The sequence below is a fragment of the Alosa pseudoharengus genome, unplaced genomic scaffold, assembly GCF_046254945.1.
Source record: "Alosa pseudoharengus isolate Yale_2024_CS ecotype anadromous, Long Island Sound unplaced genomic scaffold, YU_APseudo_1.1 YU_APseudo_1.1_scf_4, whole genome shotgun sequence".
NCBI classification, from domain to species: Eukaryota; Metazoa; Chordata; class Actinopteri; order Clupeiformes; family Clupeidae; genus Alosa; species Alosa pseudoharengus.
Genome location: NW_027468774.1, coordinates 6846442 through 6859508, shown reverse-complemented (window position 1 = coordinate 6859508; position 13067 = coordinate 6846442). Strand labels below are relative to the sequence as shown.

At 42.4% G+C, this 13067-nt stretch overlaps 1 protein-coding gene across 1 annotated transcript; it reads left to right on the top strand.

Moving 5' to 3' along the window:
* The first annotated feature begins 5456 nt into the window (after positions 1–5456).
* Positions 5457–12861, top strand: LOC143103289 (keratin, type I cytoskeletal 19-like). The gene is made up of 7 exons (XM_076267103.1): positions 5457–6898; positions 10111–10193; positions 10729–10885; positions 11044–11205; positions 11403–11528; positions 12120–12331; positions 12761–12861. The coding sequence occupies exons 1-7, from the start codon at positions 6284–6286 to the stop codon at positions 12858–12860; spliced, it is 1455 nt and encodes a 484-aa protein (XP_076123218.1). The 5' UTR covers positions 5457–6283; the 3' UTR covers position 12861.
* Positions 12862–13067: the final 206 nt, after the last annotated feature.

Here is a 13067-nt window from a genome sequence, read left to right as displayed (position 1 = left end):
CGTTGTCTTTGCTCTCCCTTCTATTGCTTCTCCTCCCCTCTCTCGTGACTGCGCACTCGCGCCACACCCCTGGACTAAATTGGACTTAGCTGATGTGTTAGTTGCTGAACTACGGTCGTAGCGACTTCCCTGCATGTTCTGCTGTAACGAGTAGCAGCTGATTCTTAGCCTTTTACTTGTAGTGCTTATATTGGTTGCTGTGAATGAAGTTTACCTTTCACACTGGTGCTTGATACAAGTTTCGCTACCTTCAGTAGCCATTTAGTGGGGGTAGCGGGCATTAGATGTTGTGCTTTTCACGTATGCTGTGATTACAAAAAACGTCTGTTATCTCAAATGGGCCTAAGCAGTGGGAGGATTGCTGTGCATAGCATTATCGACGCTCAAACACTTTTGCCCCTGCCTATTTTTAGCCTACCACAGCGGACTGAGATGGAGACCGTGGGCAAGGATTCCAGATGGGGCACCCTTCCTTTCTCCAGCTTTTGTTCAATTAATCCCCAGGGAGGACTGAGGTGGGGTCAGGAGCTCTAGACTGGTGTGCTGTCATCTGAGGACAATTACCTGGACTGCCATGTGGACTTGGACTCTATTATATTTTTAGCCTGAAACAAATAAATATATTTTTGTACTAATGTTTAGCCTCTGGCTTTATTGATGGGTACAGCACGCTCCCCAGCGGTGGTTAAAATACTTAAAGGGTGTGGCCTTAGCGCCTCCTACCTGTGACAAATATATATAGCCTACCCGGACGATATTCTCTATGAAGATATATATTGTCAGCCAAGGGAATTCGTTATCTTTGTCAGATCTTTGTCTAGGATGACGTCTCATAGCAATGCCCGTACGTAGACATTCATGTATTTCATCGGTGATGCAAGAATACTGTATGTCCGAAAATAGGACATAGGCCTACAGTATGCTGAAAATCTGAGCAAGAATAGCCTAAAATAAATCGTACATAACCTACAGTAGGCCTAATAAATTAAAATCACAATTTTAACAAACTTGTTGAATTGAATGTCATATTACTGTACCCTCACATAAAGGCTACACATTTCCACAGCACCAGAATCCGACCGAATGCCTCCCTCAACCCCCTCCATAATCGGCCTTCCACTATTATTTGCGATGGCCAACTCTTCTGCTACTGTAAAACACGCTGGTGCCTTTCCTCCTACAGTAGTGTTCAAAGACACCTTTTTCTTGTTAGCTGTAAAACAGAGGCCAAGTGAAGGCTATAAGCTAGGCCTACATGTTTTCATAATTAAGAAATATTAATGCAAGCTATAACTATATAAACCTACTATTCTGAATAATGTTTTTGTGTTTCATTTTCACCTGCTGCCATGTGCGTTTGGCAATGGTGTTGCATCTGAAATGTTCACAGGATTAGGCATACACTAAATCAGTCAATGGGGGCTACTTAAACATTCAATTATCCTTATTACTGTAATCTATATGCCCACTTCTGAATTGGGTTGCATCTGTAGGCCTTTCTATGAACTCAAAATAGGCTATTTAATTATTTCAACTCATTTCAGACATTCCGCAAGCTACTAATCCTCCGTAACACATATTTGAAGAACATGTGGAAATAAAACTTTACTTTTAGGCATTTAGGCTACCCGATCTGCAATACGTTGCCAACAGCCTTGCTTTTTTCACTGCCGACGTATTTAATTTTTGTCGTAGAGTGGGTTTTAATTCCTCATAACTTAATAATATTCCTCATAACTTCATAATAATTCATCCGTAAAATAAGATGAACGCGTCATCACTGAAAGTGGTGACTTGCGCTGCAACCCGCCCCTTTTATGTGAACGCGCACAAACTCCAATTAGGTTAACCCCCGCTCAACAAATCAACTTCATAATCAGCGTCGTAGTACCGATTAACACCACTTAAGATAACCAGGTTTTGTCAACCCTGGTTTAACAAAGTAACCCTGGGTTACATCTGGGTAGGTTAAGCTCCCTTCGTAGTACAGGCCCCTGCTTGAAAACCATATACTGTGTTGTGTTTCTTTTCTTGTCAACTTTAAAACGGGAAGGGTGACGGGGTCTTAATGCTGACACGGCAGTTTTTATGCTGCCTGGCGCCCAACATAAACATTTTCTTTTCTTGTGTCAGAGTCCACCGTTACAGTTTACACAAGGTGAGTAATATAAATTAGATATAAATATGTGCGGTGTTGTATTAGCAGTTACCTTAAAAGAGCAGAATAAATATGGCTATGTAGTATGAACAATGAATGAACAGCATGTACAGAAATGTGCAATGTACTAGCAGTAACATAGTAATAGTAGTAAGAATAATATAGGTATACGCAGTGTATTAACAGAATATATATTATAACAAAAACAGGTGGATGGTGTAGGATTCTAACAGTTGTGGTTGTTATTAGAAGCGGCGGCTGAGCCTTCCGACAGAAGATGCTCCTCGGGTTGCTTCCTCGATCCGTCCCAGAGTCAAAACCTAAGACCTTTCGATTTCTTACAGGTTGGGTCATTGTTGCATTCTGCTAATGAATGACGTCATTGACACAGCTTTTTGAATGACATCATTGACACTGCTTTTTTTGAAAGGCTTTTTAAAACAAATAAGTGACTTAAAAATATAATACTCAGCAGTGTGTATTTTCTTTGCCCATCCTTTCAAATGCAACATTCAAATTTCTAGACAAAAAATTCTATCCCGAGAAAAGTGGATTTTGAGGGGTACAGCTCCAGAGACCTCCATTCATTCTGCACTTATTCGTGAGCGCCATCACGTGGAACCAGAAGAGACTACAGACTGCAACCAGTTCAGAAACAGAGTTAGGGTATGTCTGATCTAAGCATATGCGTATGTGGCCAGATGCAGAAACACATGCAGCCAGTGCAAACACATTCACAGTATTCTGTACCCTGACAACTTTATTTTAATGATAATTAACTAATTATTGTATTATTTCACATTTGAGGCAGAGCAGGCCATGTGTCTCTCCGTGGATGCTAATATGTTAATATGTAGGAGCCATTTAGTCACCTTTATTATTTTTGGGTTTATTGGGCTTTACTTATTTTAGCCACTTGGGGGTGTGGTGATTATACTGCAATACAGCACCGTTTGATATTACCAGCAGCCCCGGGTTTGATTTACAGTGGCTTGTTATTCATCCCCCTTGGATATTTCCCCATTTATTGCTTTAATAAGTTAAATATTTGTTGATTTAATATGGTCTTTTTTACAATGATTGCACATTTCTATAAGTAATGTTAATTAATTAAAAATACATAATGCAAAATAAGTGGATATTGAGTATAAAAATAATGTGCTGGAAGGCCTCCCTGGAAGCCTACAAGTCATTCCTGGAAGAGAGATGCTCTAAACGGGAAACAGTTCATTGGGTGTAACAAGAACGGCCATTCTTTCACACAAACATAGGGGTATTTGTGGGCGTTTTTTGCAAGGTAACCAGGTACGCCATGTTTTTGGAGGTGCAAACAAACGCTGCATTGCCATTGAGATTACATAGTAAGGAGCTGGCTTAAGGGTTATAAATGTATTTTGTCCTGTTTAGTTGTATAATGAAAACACAGTTTTTATAGCCATCCATGCGTCTTCCCTTCTGGCTCTTTGGCTATGAATTTGGTAACTATAGCGGACTATTTGACGTTTAGAACACAAAACAGATGGAGATGTCAAATGTTGAGTTTCTCCAGTCTAGATTTTTTTACGTTAATCACTCCTATGATGTAAATGCTATTGTTTGCACCTCCAAGTGGTATGTGACGTAGGTCTGTGACGCGAGTTTGTGTGAAAGAATAGTAGTAGGAAGGTGGGTTTGGCATTCATAGAAGAATGACCATGGGCATTGCAATCGCTGTGGTTGGGGGAAACACCCCCACTTTTCCTGAAACACAATTGCATTCCCCCCACTTTTTAAAGGGATTCGTTTTAAACTAAAACCTGGAGGCACAGAGCCCTTTAATACACGTGATAGCAGTGGAGTACACTAGCCTGACGAGCCAGACGCACATTAAAATGTAGGGTCTGGGGACTCACCGTTGGCAGTGCTCAGTCTGAGGGGCGGGATAATCGGTTGTCTTTCAAATTCCCTCTGCACGCAATAGGACAGCGCTACAACTCATGAGTCCCATGTGTTTTCCCACCAGCGGAGCTAGTTGACTAGTACTTTTGTCAACTGACAAAAAGCTTAACTCGTGTCCGCCAACAGCAACATCCATCTTCTTTGTTTTCAAGTAGCAGGGAATTCAAGCCATACCGTTGCAACTCTGCCATCAATCATTATTTTAAGCCCGCCTAACGTCTCTATACACGATGTGATTGGTCCTACCGAAGTTGAATTTTTCCAGCTCGCAAGCCAACGGAGAGTTGCTAGACTAGCCCGGGCAGCAAATTACATTTGGGTGCTAGGGTGCGTCTAGATTTCTAGGCTAGGAGTGCACTGCATGACTTGAAACATCCCATCCATCATAACTCAGGTGTTCCAGTATTGCTGCAGGCATTTTTTAAAGTTCACTTATAGGATTAGTGACAGTGTTCACTAATTGCTTTCATGAAACAGCATTCTTTAATGTTGTGCAGTTAGAGCCTTGCCTTGTTTACCTGTGTTTCCTTGTCTCTGCTTTTTCAGAGGATTCTGAAATCTTAAATTGAACTCTCCGCTGCAAAATAACCCTCCTCTGGTCTCAGCTCATTCAATTTGCAGGTCAACTAGAGCCAGCCAGCCAGCAACACATCTCAAAAACGTTGGAACGACCGGGGACAACAAAAGGCTGAAAAAGTTAAGTGATGATAAAGAGGGAAAAAGTAGGAACATTTCACAATGAATAGGTTAGCTTACACCATGATGGAGTATAAAAAGAGCAGTCCAGAGAGGCAGAGTCTCTCAAAAGTAAAGATGTGGAAGTATTCATCCCCGTGTGGGCGAATAATGAAACCATATAAGGATAATGGCATCCAATTCATAATGAACATATATTTTCCAAAAAACAATACAATCTCTCTCCTTCAACAGTTGATACATTGTCTATGAACTATTCTCAATTGACCCTTAAATAGGCAACGTGCACCAGGAGATACATACTTTTTAGCATCCTGTGGGGGGCATTTCTAAAAACAAATTCCAAATCAAGTTATGATTGATCAAAAGTCCTGTCTCTTATCAGTCTCTAGGTCACATGACTTGGTTCAGGTTGTTTGTCATTATGTCAGAAATCAAAATGGCCATCAGTGGTAGCGCGCATGTTAACCAAGTGGTGAGTAATTACATATAAATTATAGTTCTTTTCAATAAATCAATCATATTAACTCATATAACTGATTATGACTATTGTCTAATATATTGATAAAGAAAAAATGCGTAACTGTGTTTGTGAGTTAGTTTACTTTGAAATATATGTATCCCTCAAGATATGTTGCCAAATAAGGGTATACAATTTGGTCAATGGGTATTCTGTGTAGTATTGAAAATGTAGTTTCAAACAGGAAGATATGATAATATACACTGTAAAAACAGATGTTATCAAGTACACAACAACCATATATTGCCCTTCAGGGTATCACAGTTAGCAACATGTCACAGTTGGCAACAGAAAGATGAATAGAAGAGCAAGAGAATGAGCATGATAGAGGAGAACACTCTACAGACATAGGAACTAATGATGAAGATGAGGATAATCAGGCAGAATTGAGAGATATAATTAGCGAGCTCAAGTACCTATGCTTTGTGTGACACCTGATGTGTGCACAACATTTCAAAACTTTTCGACCATGTTAACCACCTTAAAAAAAGGAAAAAGCTCTGAGACAAAACTAAGATCGGAATAATAATAATAATAATCCTTCCAAAAACAATAGGGCCTTGCGCCCTTCGGTGCTCGGGCACTAAATATGTTCAGTGTATTAGCAGTAACCTTATAAGAGCAGAATAGACATGGATATGCAGTATGAACAATGTATGGACAACATGTATAGATATGTTCATCACAATAACCGTATAGGCCTTTTGGAATGTCCTTGTGGTAATATGTGTCCTTTCACAGAACAGGGCGTTCTTTTTCATGCAAGATATGTAGACCCTACATTAATTAACACTGTCACTAATACCAAGTGAACTTTAAAAACTGCTCTTGGCAATATTGGAAAACCCTTGAAGCGGAAAAAGATCAGATGTCAAAGCCAGAATTAACATGTATAAAAGGGCTGTGTGTCTGTTCTCTCATCACTCCTGACCTGCTCTGAGAAGCATCAGTACTGTTAGCCTCCACTCACAATGGCAACCACCTTCTCCAGCCGCGTCTCCATGTCCTCCGGATCATCCATCGCAGGGGGGATGTCTGGGCTCTCCCTGTCCGGAGGTGGAGCTCGTATGAGCGTCATGCGGGCCGGCAGTGTCTACGGCGGAGCAGGAGGATCTGGAGTTCGCATCTCCAGTGCTGGCGCAGGGTTTGGTGGTGGCGCTGGATTCGGCGGTGGAGCAGGGTTTGGTGGTGGCGCTGGATTCGGCGGTGGAGCAGGGTTTGGTGGTGGCGCTGGATTCGGCGGTGGAGCAGGGTTTGGTGGTGGCGCTGGATTCGGCGGTGGAGCAGGGTTTGGTGGTGGCGCTGGATTCGGCGGTGGAGCAGGGTTTGGGTTCGCTGCTGGCGGTGGCGGCGACTTCAGCATGGCCGCTGGTGGTGGAGCTTTCGAGGCCGTTGTTGCCAACGGGAAATTCACCATGCAGAACCTGAACGACCGCCTGGCCTCCTACCTGGCCAAGGTGCACTCCCTGGAGAAGGCCAACGCCGAGCTGGAGTTGAAGATCAGAATGTTCCTGGAGGCTAAGATCGCCCCTGCTGCGCATGACTTCTCTGGCTTCATGGTCACCATCAATGACCTCCAGGCCAAGGTGGGTGTTGGGATGTCTCAGTGCAGAAACTCACAGTTTAGGTTACAGTTATTTTTAATTTTACACGCGTACTGTAGGCTATGATGCATGGATTTGATGAACGTGTACAGTTCATGTAACATGTACGTAGTTTCATTACCTGTTGCAGGATCTAATCTAAAATCTCCTGGCTTCTTCTTATAACCTTTTCTTTTTACTTTTTCAAGAATGAATGTGACTCTAACCGCTTAACGTACAGACATTACATTACAGACATGTTGAAATAACCGTTGTGTAGGTCTGGAGTTGGACAAGAGAGTTATTATTTCAGATTTTTTTTAAAGTTTAAACTTTTTGAGAGGGAGTAAAGGGAGTATAAGGGAGTAAAAATGTGAGTTTTTGTGAGATTTGTGAGAGTGAGATTTTGTGAAGTCATAGTGCTAGTGCGTTAAATTTTTCCCTAAACCTAATTTAAAAAATGTCTGTCACCTGACTTTTTTGCTATGTACAGTATAATCCCTGATTTATGTTTTTTTTTAAAAAAAACAAAAAAACCTAATAGAATGGAAAAGTTTCTTCAAAATGTACAATTAAATTATTGATTGCACTTGAAAACAAGACCAGTGTTTTAACCCCGTGGCATGGAAGGATTATGAGCCACTGGGCCCCTGGGCACAGACATGAAAAGGGCCCCCCTGCCCACCTGAAAAAGGTAATAGCTCAGTAGAAAAAAATGAAAAATAACCCCTTAAATGATGACTTCTGGCTAGTTTTGTGGAAAGAAATGGACAGATTGAGACGTATGAATGTGTGTATGAGTGTACATATGTATCAGGGATGGAAATAGCCTAAAATATTTTTTTCCACCTACCATTGTGGCTGGTGGATTCCAAAGTCTACCAGCCACTAGAGATACAGTATGAACATTTGATGAAAAATCATGACCAAAATGATCACGGTTATTGGTATTATTGCAATATGATTAAAATGTGCTGACTTTTTTTCTAAACCTACCATCAATGTTGGACAGAACTCATAATTGGCCTGCCCTTCATGCCCAGTAGCAACAAATCTAAAGGTCAACAGAACAGCTATAGTGTCATAAAAGTGGTGTGGCTCCTTTAAGACCCAATCCACTGGTGTGAGTTCTGGAGCCATCCAACTTTATCTAACTCTATACTATCCTACATCATCTGATTTTAATATTATGTCTAGGCTATATTTAACATTTAACATTTATTTTCTATTTGGCCTGTTATGAAATTATGCATTGACCAATATAAGCACACTTTTTAAGACACTTAAATACATGCATGCTTAGCATTTTGTGAAAACAAATCATTATGGCTACATCGACAAACTCTTAGCCATGAGCTGTATATCCTCTGATTTTAATATTTACACATATGTAGGTATTTAAGCACAGCTCAGGTTTAAGACACTTAAAGCCCAAAATTGGAGACCATATAGAAATTTGCTACCATTTCAAAACCGGATTAGGGCCTACTCTGGAACGGCTTATTGTACAGGGGATTGCATTACACCTTTGTGTTCGGTAAGGTCTGCTGTTTATTCTGGTTTACGGTTTGTCATGTGTGGAACTAAAAGTTTGTGAAATATTCCTCCTATATGAATTGAAATGAGCGCAGAGCTATAGTAGCCTAATATGATTATTTCTTGAAAGTTAATTTTCTCGCGAACCGTTTATCGCAGCATAACAGTCAGCGAATCAACAATCAGAGAAAACTGCGCTGAGAACGTTGTAGGCGGATATTAGACCTACCTGCTGTTGGTCTAGACATATGTATGCCTTAAACTCGTATCCTGTCATTTAGAAACAATGCTGTGGTCTAGTCTAGTCATCAACAAAAAATGAACGGATTGCAAAAAAAAAAAAAGAATGGATTTGGCGTGACATTTCGTGAGTGTGCGTGAGAGCGTGAGATTGGTGCTGAAAGCGTGAGTGTCACGCCGGATGCGTGAGAGTTGGCAACCCTGGTTAAGCTCCCAGAGTAGTTCCCGGCTAATCACCTGTAAATGTCTATGTAAATGTAAATAGAGAACCGAAGTCACGCCCCTTCCGTTAGCCACCATGGGACCTATCTTTCAAAAAAAATTGAACGGCAGTCTATGGCGAAAAATAAATTATTTTCTGGTCCCGGTTAACTCGTGCCTTGAATTACCCATATGCATATGATATTTTTCAATTTTAAAGAATTTTTTTTATGTAAAGACATTTGCAGTTTGTTTCATAACTATTGAAATACAACATTGTGAAAGATCGTAATTCCAACGACTACAAACCCATCAGTCGCGCTAGTGACGTTAGCTCATTCACAGCCACACTAGATTGTACAAGCATACCAGCAACAGGTCTTAATTGGGCTTTCCTTGCCGATGAAAATACCATGAGTCAGAGGATTAAACACATCAGGTAAGTTGTATTCGTCCATAGACTGTACATAAGATACTGTTAAGTGACATAGCAGGCAGCAAGATGCAACCGTTAACTAGCATAACAGCTAATCTTATCGTTTCATTACGTTGGTGACGTACATCGTTCGAGACGAGAGATGTAGTCAGATGTAGTCCACTGAGCGGATTCTCATAAAACCAACATAACTTTTTAAGTCTATCAAACAACAGTACTTCCTTGACGTGAAAAATGATCTTTTAAATTTACACACATCATATGTGAAATTCGTGGCACAATTCAAACTGGACCAAAAAATAATTGTTATCTCTCTATTAACTCCAGTTCATATTTTTTTGAAAGATAGGTCCCATGGACCGGAAGTAGAAGGGCGTGACTTCGGCTCTCTATGCTAAGAAACTGTCTCAGCTCTCCCTGAACTACATATCCTGTTTAAGGGTTTCCCGTGTGTCAAAATAATAGTCACAGCCATATCTCATGCTTTGCACATTATATCTCCAGAACGGCTTGACGCATATGCTTCAAATTTGGTACAAGTGTTTGTATGGACTCAAGATTAAGTGATGTTGGAGGTCAAAGGTCAAGTTCAAAAACACCTCGAGTGTTATATCTGAAGAACGCCTTGACACACAATGTTTTTTGGTACGAGGGTTTGTATGAACCCAAAGATTAAGTGATTCAATGTTTTTTTTTTCAGGAATCTCCCACCAACATTAAGCCATCAGCTTTCCATCCGCAACTGTAATTCCTCAGGCATTAAATTTCTAGTTTTCTTTATTATTTTCTTTTTTGCTTTAAGATTATGGCCATCATCGGTTTTAAGGGGGGAGCTGTGCTGGGTATTGAAAACGCCAAACTGGCTGCCGATGACTTCAGAGTCAAGTGAGTTTTAGCTCTAAATACTACTAAATGGTTTATCAAATTGTTTTCCATTATCAGCAAAAAGGTTGTTTGGGGAGCTGTTGCAACCATAGAGGTTAAAAACCTAGATAATACATGAACGTACTTCAATAGCGTCACCATCTTGCTGGAGGCAACAATCAAGCGATAAATCACTGGAGGCCAATGGAGAAACAGGTGTCTCTGATTGCCGGCAAGTGTTGCCCATAGACAGTAAGGTGTTGCCCCCAGCAATATGGCGGCCGCGTTGGCATTGCCACCTACTGTAATAGAACTCGACGGACATTGCGGTATCTAGGTTTGTAATATCTATGGTTGCGACAGCACTGTGCTGTGCTGCACACCATGACAGAAAAACTGTCTGATTTAAGGTCACAGCGCCCTCTACAGGAGCGTATGCATATGTGGCCAGATGCAGAAACACATGCAGCCAAACACATTCACTCACCCCCAGCATAGTGTCCTGTCCTGTTTATCTTGACCTTTTCATTTAGACTAAATGCTTTTTACATTTCAGATTTGAGGCAGAGCAAGCCACTCGTCTCTCTGTGGAGGCTGACATCGCTGGACTCAGGAGGGTCCTGGATGACCTCACCCTCTCCAAATCCGACCTTACCATGCAGATCACGGCCATTCAGGAGGAGCTCGCCTTCCTAAAGAAGAACCACCAGGAGGTCTGTTGCTTTACAAACATTTCCTTGTATATATGTCCTTGTGGTCCAGACTACAGCTTTTTTCTATTCACTTGCTTGGAACGTGCCACTTGTATAAAGTTTCAATATAATCCCCTTGGTCGTTATCATCTTATCCATCCACCTGACGTCTTCCTCAGGATCTCCTGGCTCTTCGCGCACACGTCGGCAGCACAGTAAACGTGGAGGTGGACGCTGCTCCTCAGGAGGACCTCATGGCAGTGCTGGCCGGCGTCCGTGAACACTACGAGGCTGTGGCCGTCAAGAACAGAAGGGAACTGGAGGGCTGGTTCCAGGCAAAGGTGAGTAGGCCTAGGGCTACACCTGCTTAACATGGATCAAAATGTGATCAGAACAAATCAGAGTTAGTAGGAGAATAAAAACAGTTATCCAAGTCAATTAGCCTAACCGTTTTCATACAAATTTGAATGTTATATATTATATGGGACAACAAAGGCAACTCCCAGTAACATTGTTGCGTTTTCTTTCCCATGTCCAGACGGAAGCGCTCAGCAAAGAAGTCCTCACAAGCACAGCTGTCCTCCAGACGTCCTCGTCAGAAGTCACGTCCATCAAGAGCACAGTGCAGGCACTTCAGATCGAGCTGCAAGGCCTCATCAGCATGGTGAGTGGACACTTAAAGGGACACCAGGCAAGCCTGATGTTTTTTCTCTACGAAACTCTCCCTCGCTCGGTCTGAAGCTCTTTTCCTTTTCTTTGCGTCTTCCGTCAAGGGTTTTCGCTGCTTCTTAGCCGGCTCTGCCATTATACACATGTTTGCAACAATCTCTAGCGTTTGGTTAGCCTGCCTCTGTGATGTAAACTGATCCTGCTTCGGTCGGTGGGTAGGATACACCGAACTTGCAAGTGGGATATTCTTCCTACAGGCAGCAGGGGCGGGCGAGAGAGCCTTCATTCTCATAATGAGGCATTTAACTATATACCGACTTACGAAGATGATTAATTAACACGAAAACGTTGCCTGGTGTCCCTTTAAACGGTGTCTTACTCATTTGTAGGCCTAGTGCCTAGTATATAGCTAATTATTGCTTTATATGTTCAAAAACTATTTGTTTTAGGCAGTGGGCCTATAGGCTACCCCCAATGGAATTGCAATATTAAGATTAGTAATAGCAATGGTATTGATAAAGTGGGATGTAACAACTCTTTTAGCCTAAATGACTTACTGAGGTGTTTTCTTATTTGTTTGTTTTAGAAAGCCTCCATGGAAGGCACCCTGACAGAGACACAGACCCGCTACGCGAGCATGCTGGGCGGCTTCCAGGTACAGGTGAGCAGCCTGGAGGAACAGCTTGGTGCCCTCCGCGGAGACCTTGAGCGCCAGGGCTACGAATACTCGACCCTGCTGGACATCAAGACCAGACTGGAGCTGGAGATCGCCGAGTACAGAAGACTGCTCGACGGAGACGCATACGCGGCCTCTTCGTACTCGTAAGTAGACAACCACATTTGAATTAAAGCACAATTGATTAAACTCAATACCAAAACACTCTTGGTGACCACTGTCTCTCTTCTTTCTGCTAGAACCATATCGTCTTCATCATCATCAACATCATTATCGGCATCATATTCGGTATCGGCAGCGGCAGAGGCATCCGCAGCAGCGGCAGCAGCAGAGAAAGCAGCAGCAGCAGAGGCAGCAGCAGAGAAAGCAGCAGCAGCAGAGGCGGCGGCAGCAGCAGTGGCAATCGCAGCAGCAGAGGCGGCAGCAGAGAAAGCAGCAGCAGCAGAGGCGGCGGCAGCAGCAGTGGCAATCGCAGCAGCAGAGGCGGCAGCAGCAGCAGAGGCAATCGCAGTGGCAGAGGCGGCGGCAGCAGCAGCAGCAGCAGCAGCAGTGTCCGTATCCACCACACGTACCAGAGTGGTGACAGTGGTGGAAGAGGTGGTTGATGGAAAGGTGGTGTCCTCATCCTCCTCCTCCTCCATCATTGCATAAAGAGGTGCCTCCACCAAGGTGGAAACTACTGATCCACGAATTACCTGTTGATTCACCTGAGCACAAGGCAGGTTTTACCCTGCAGTTTGTCTCAGGTTATCTTTAATGCCAGGTCAGAAAAACTACCAATAAAACAAGAGCCCAATAACATTATCATTCTCTGTGTGCATCTTTATATGTTGAGTTGACTAAAGAAAAACTGAAAAT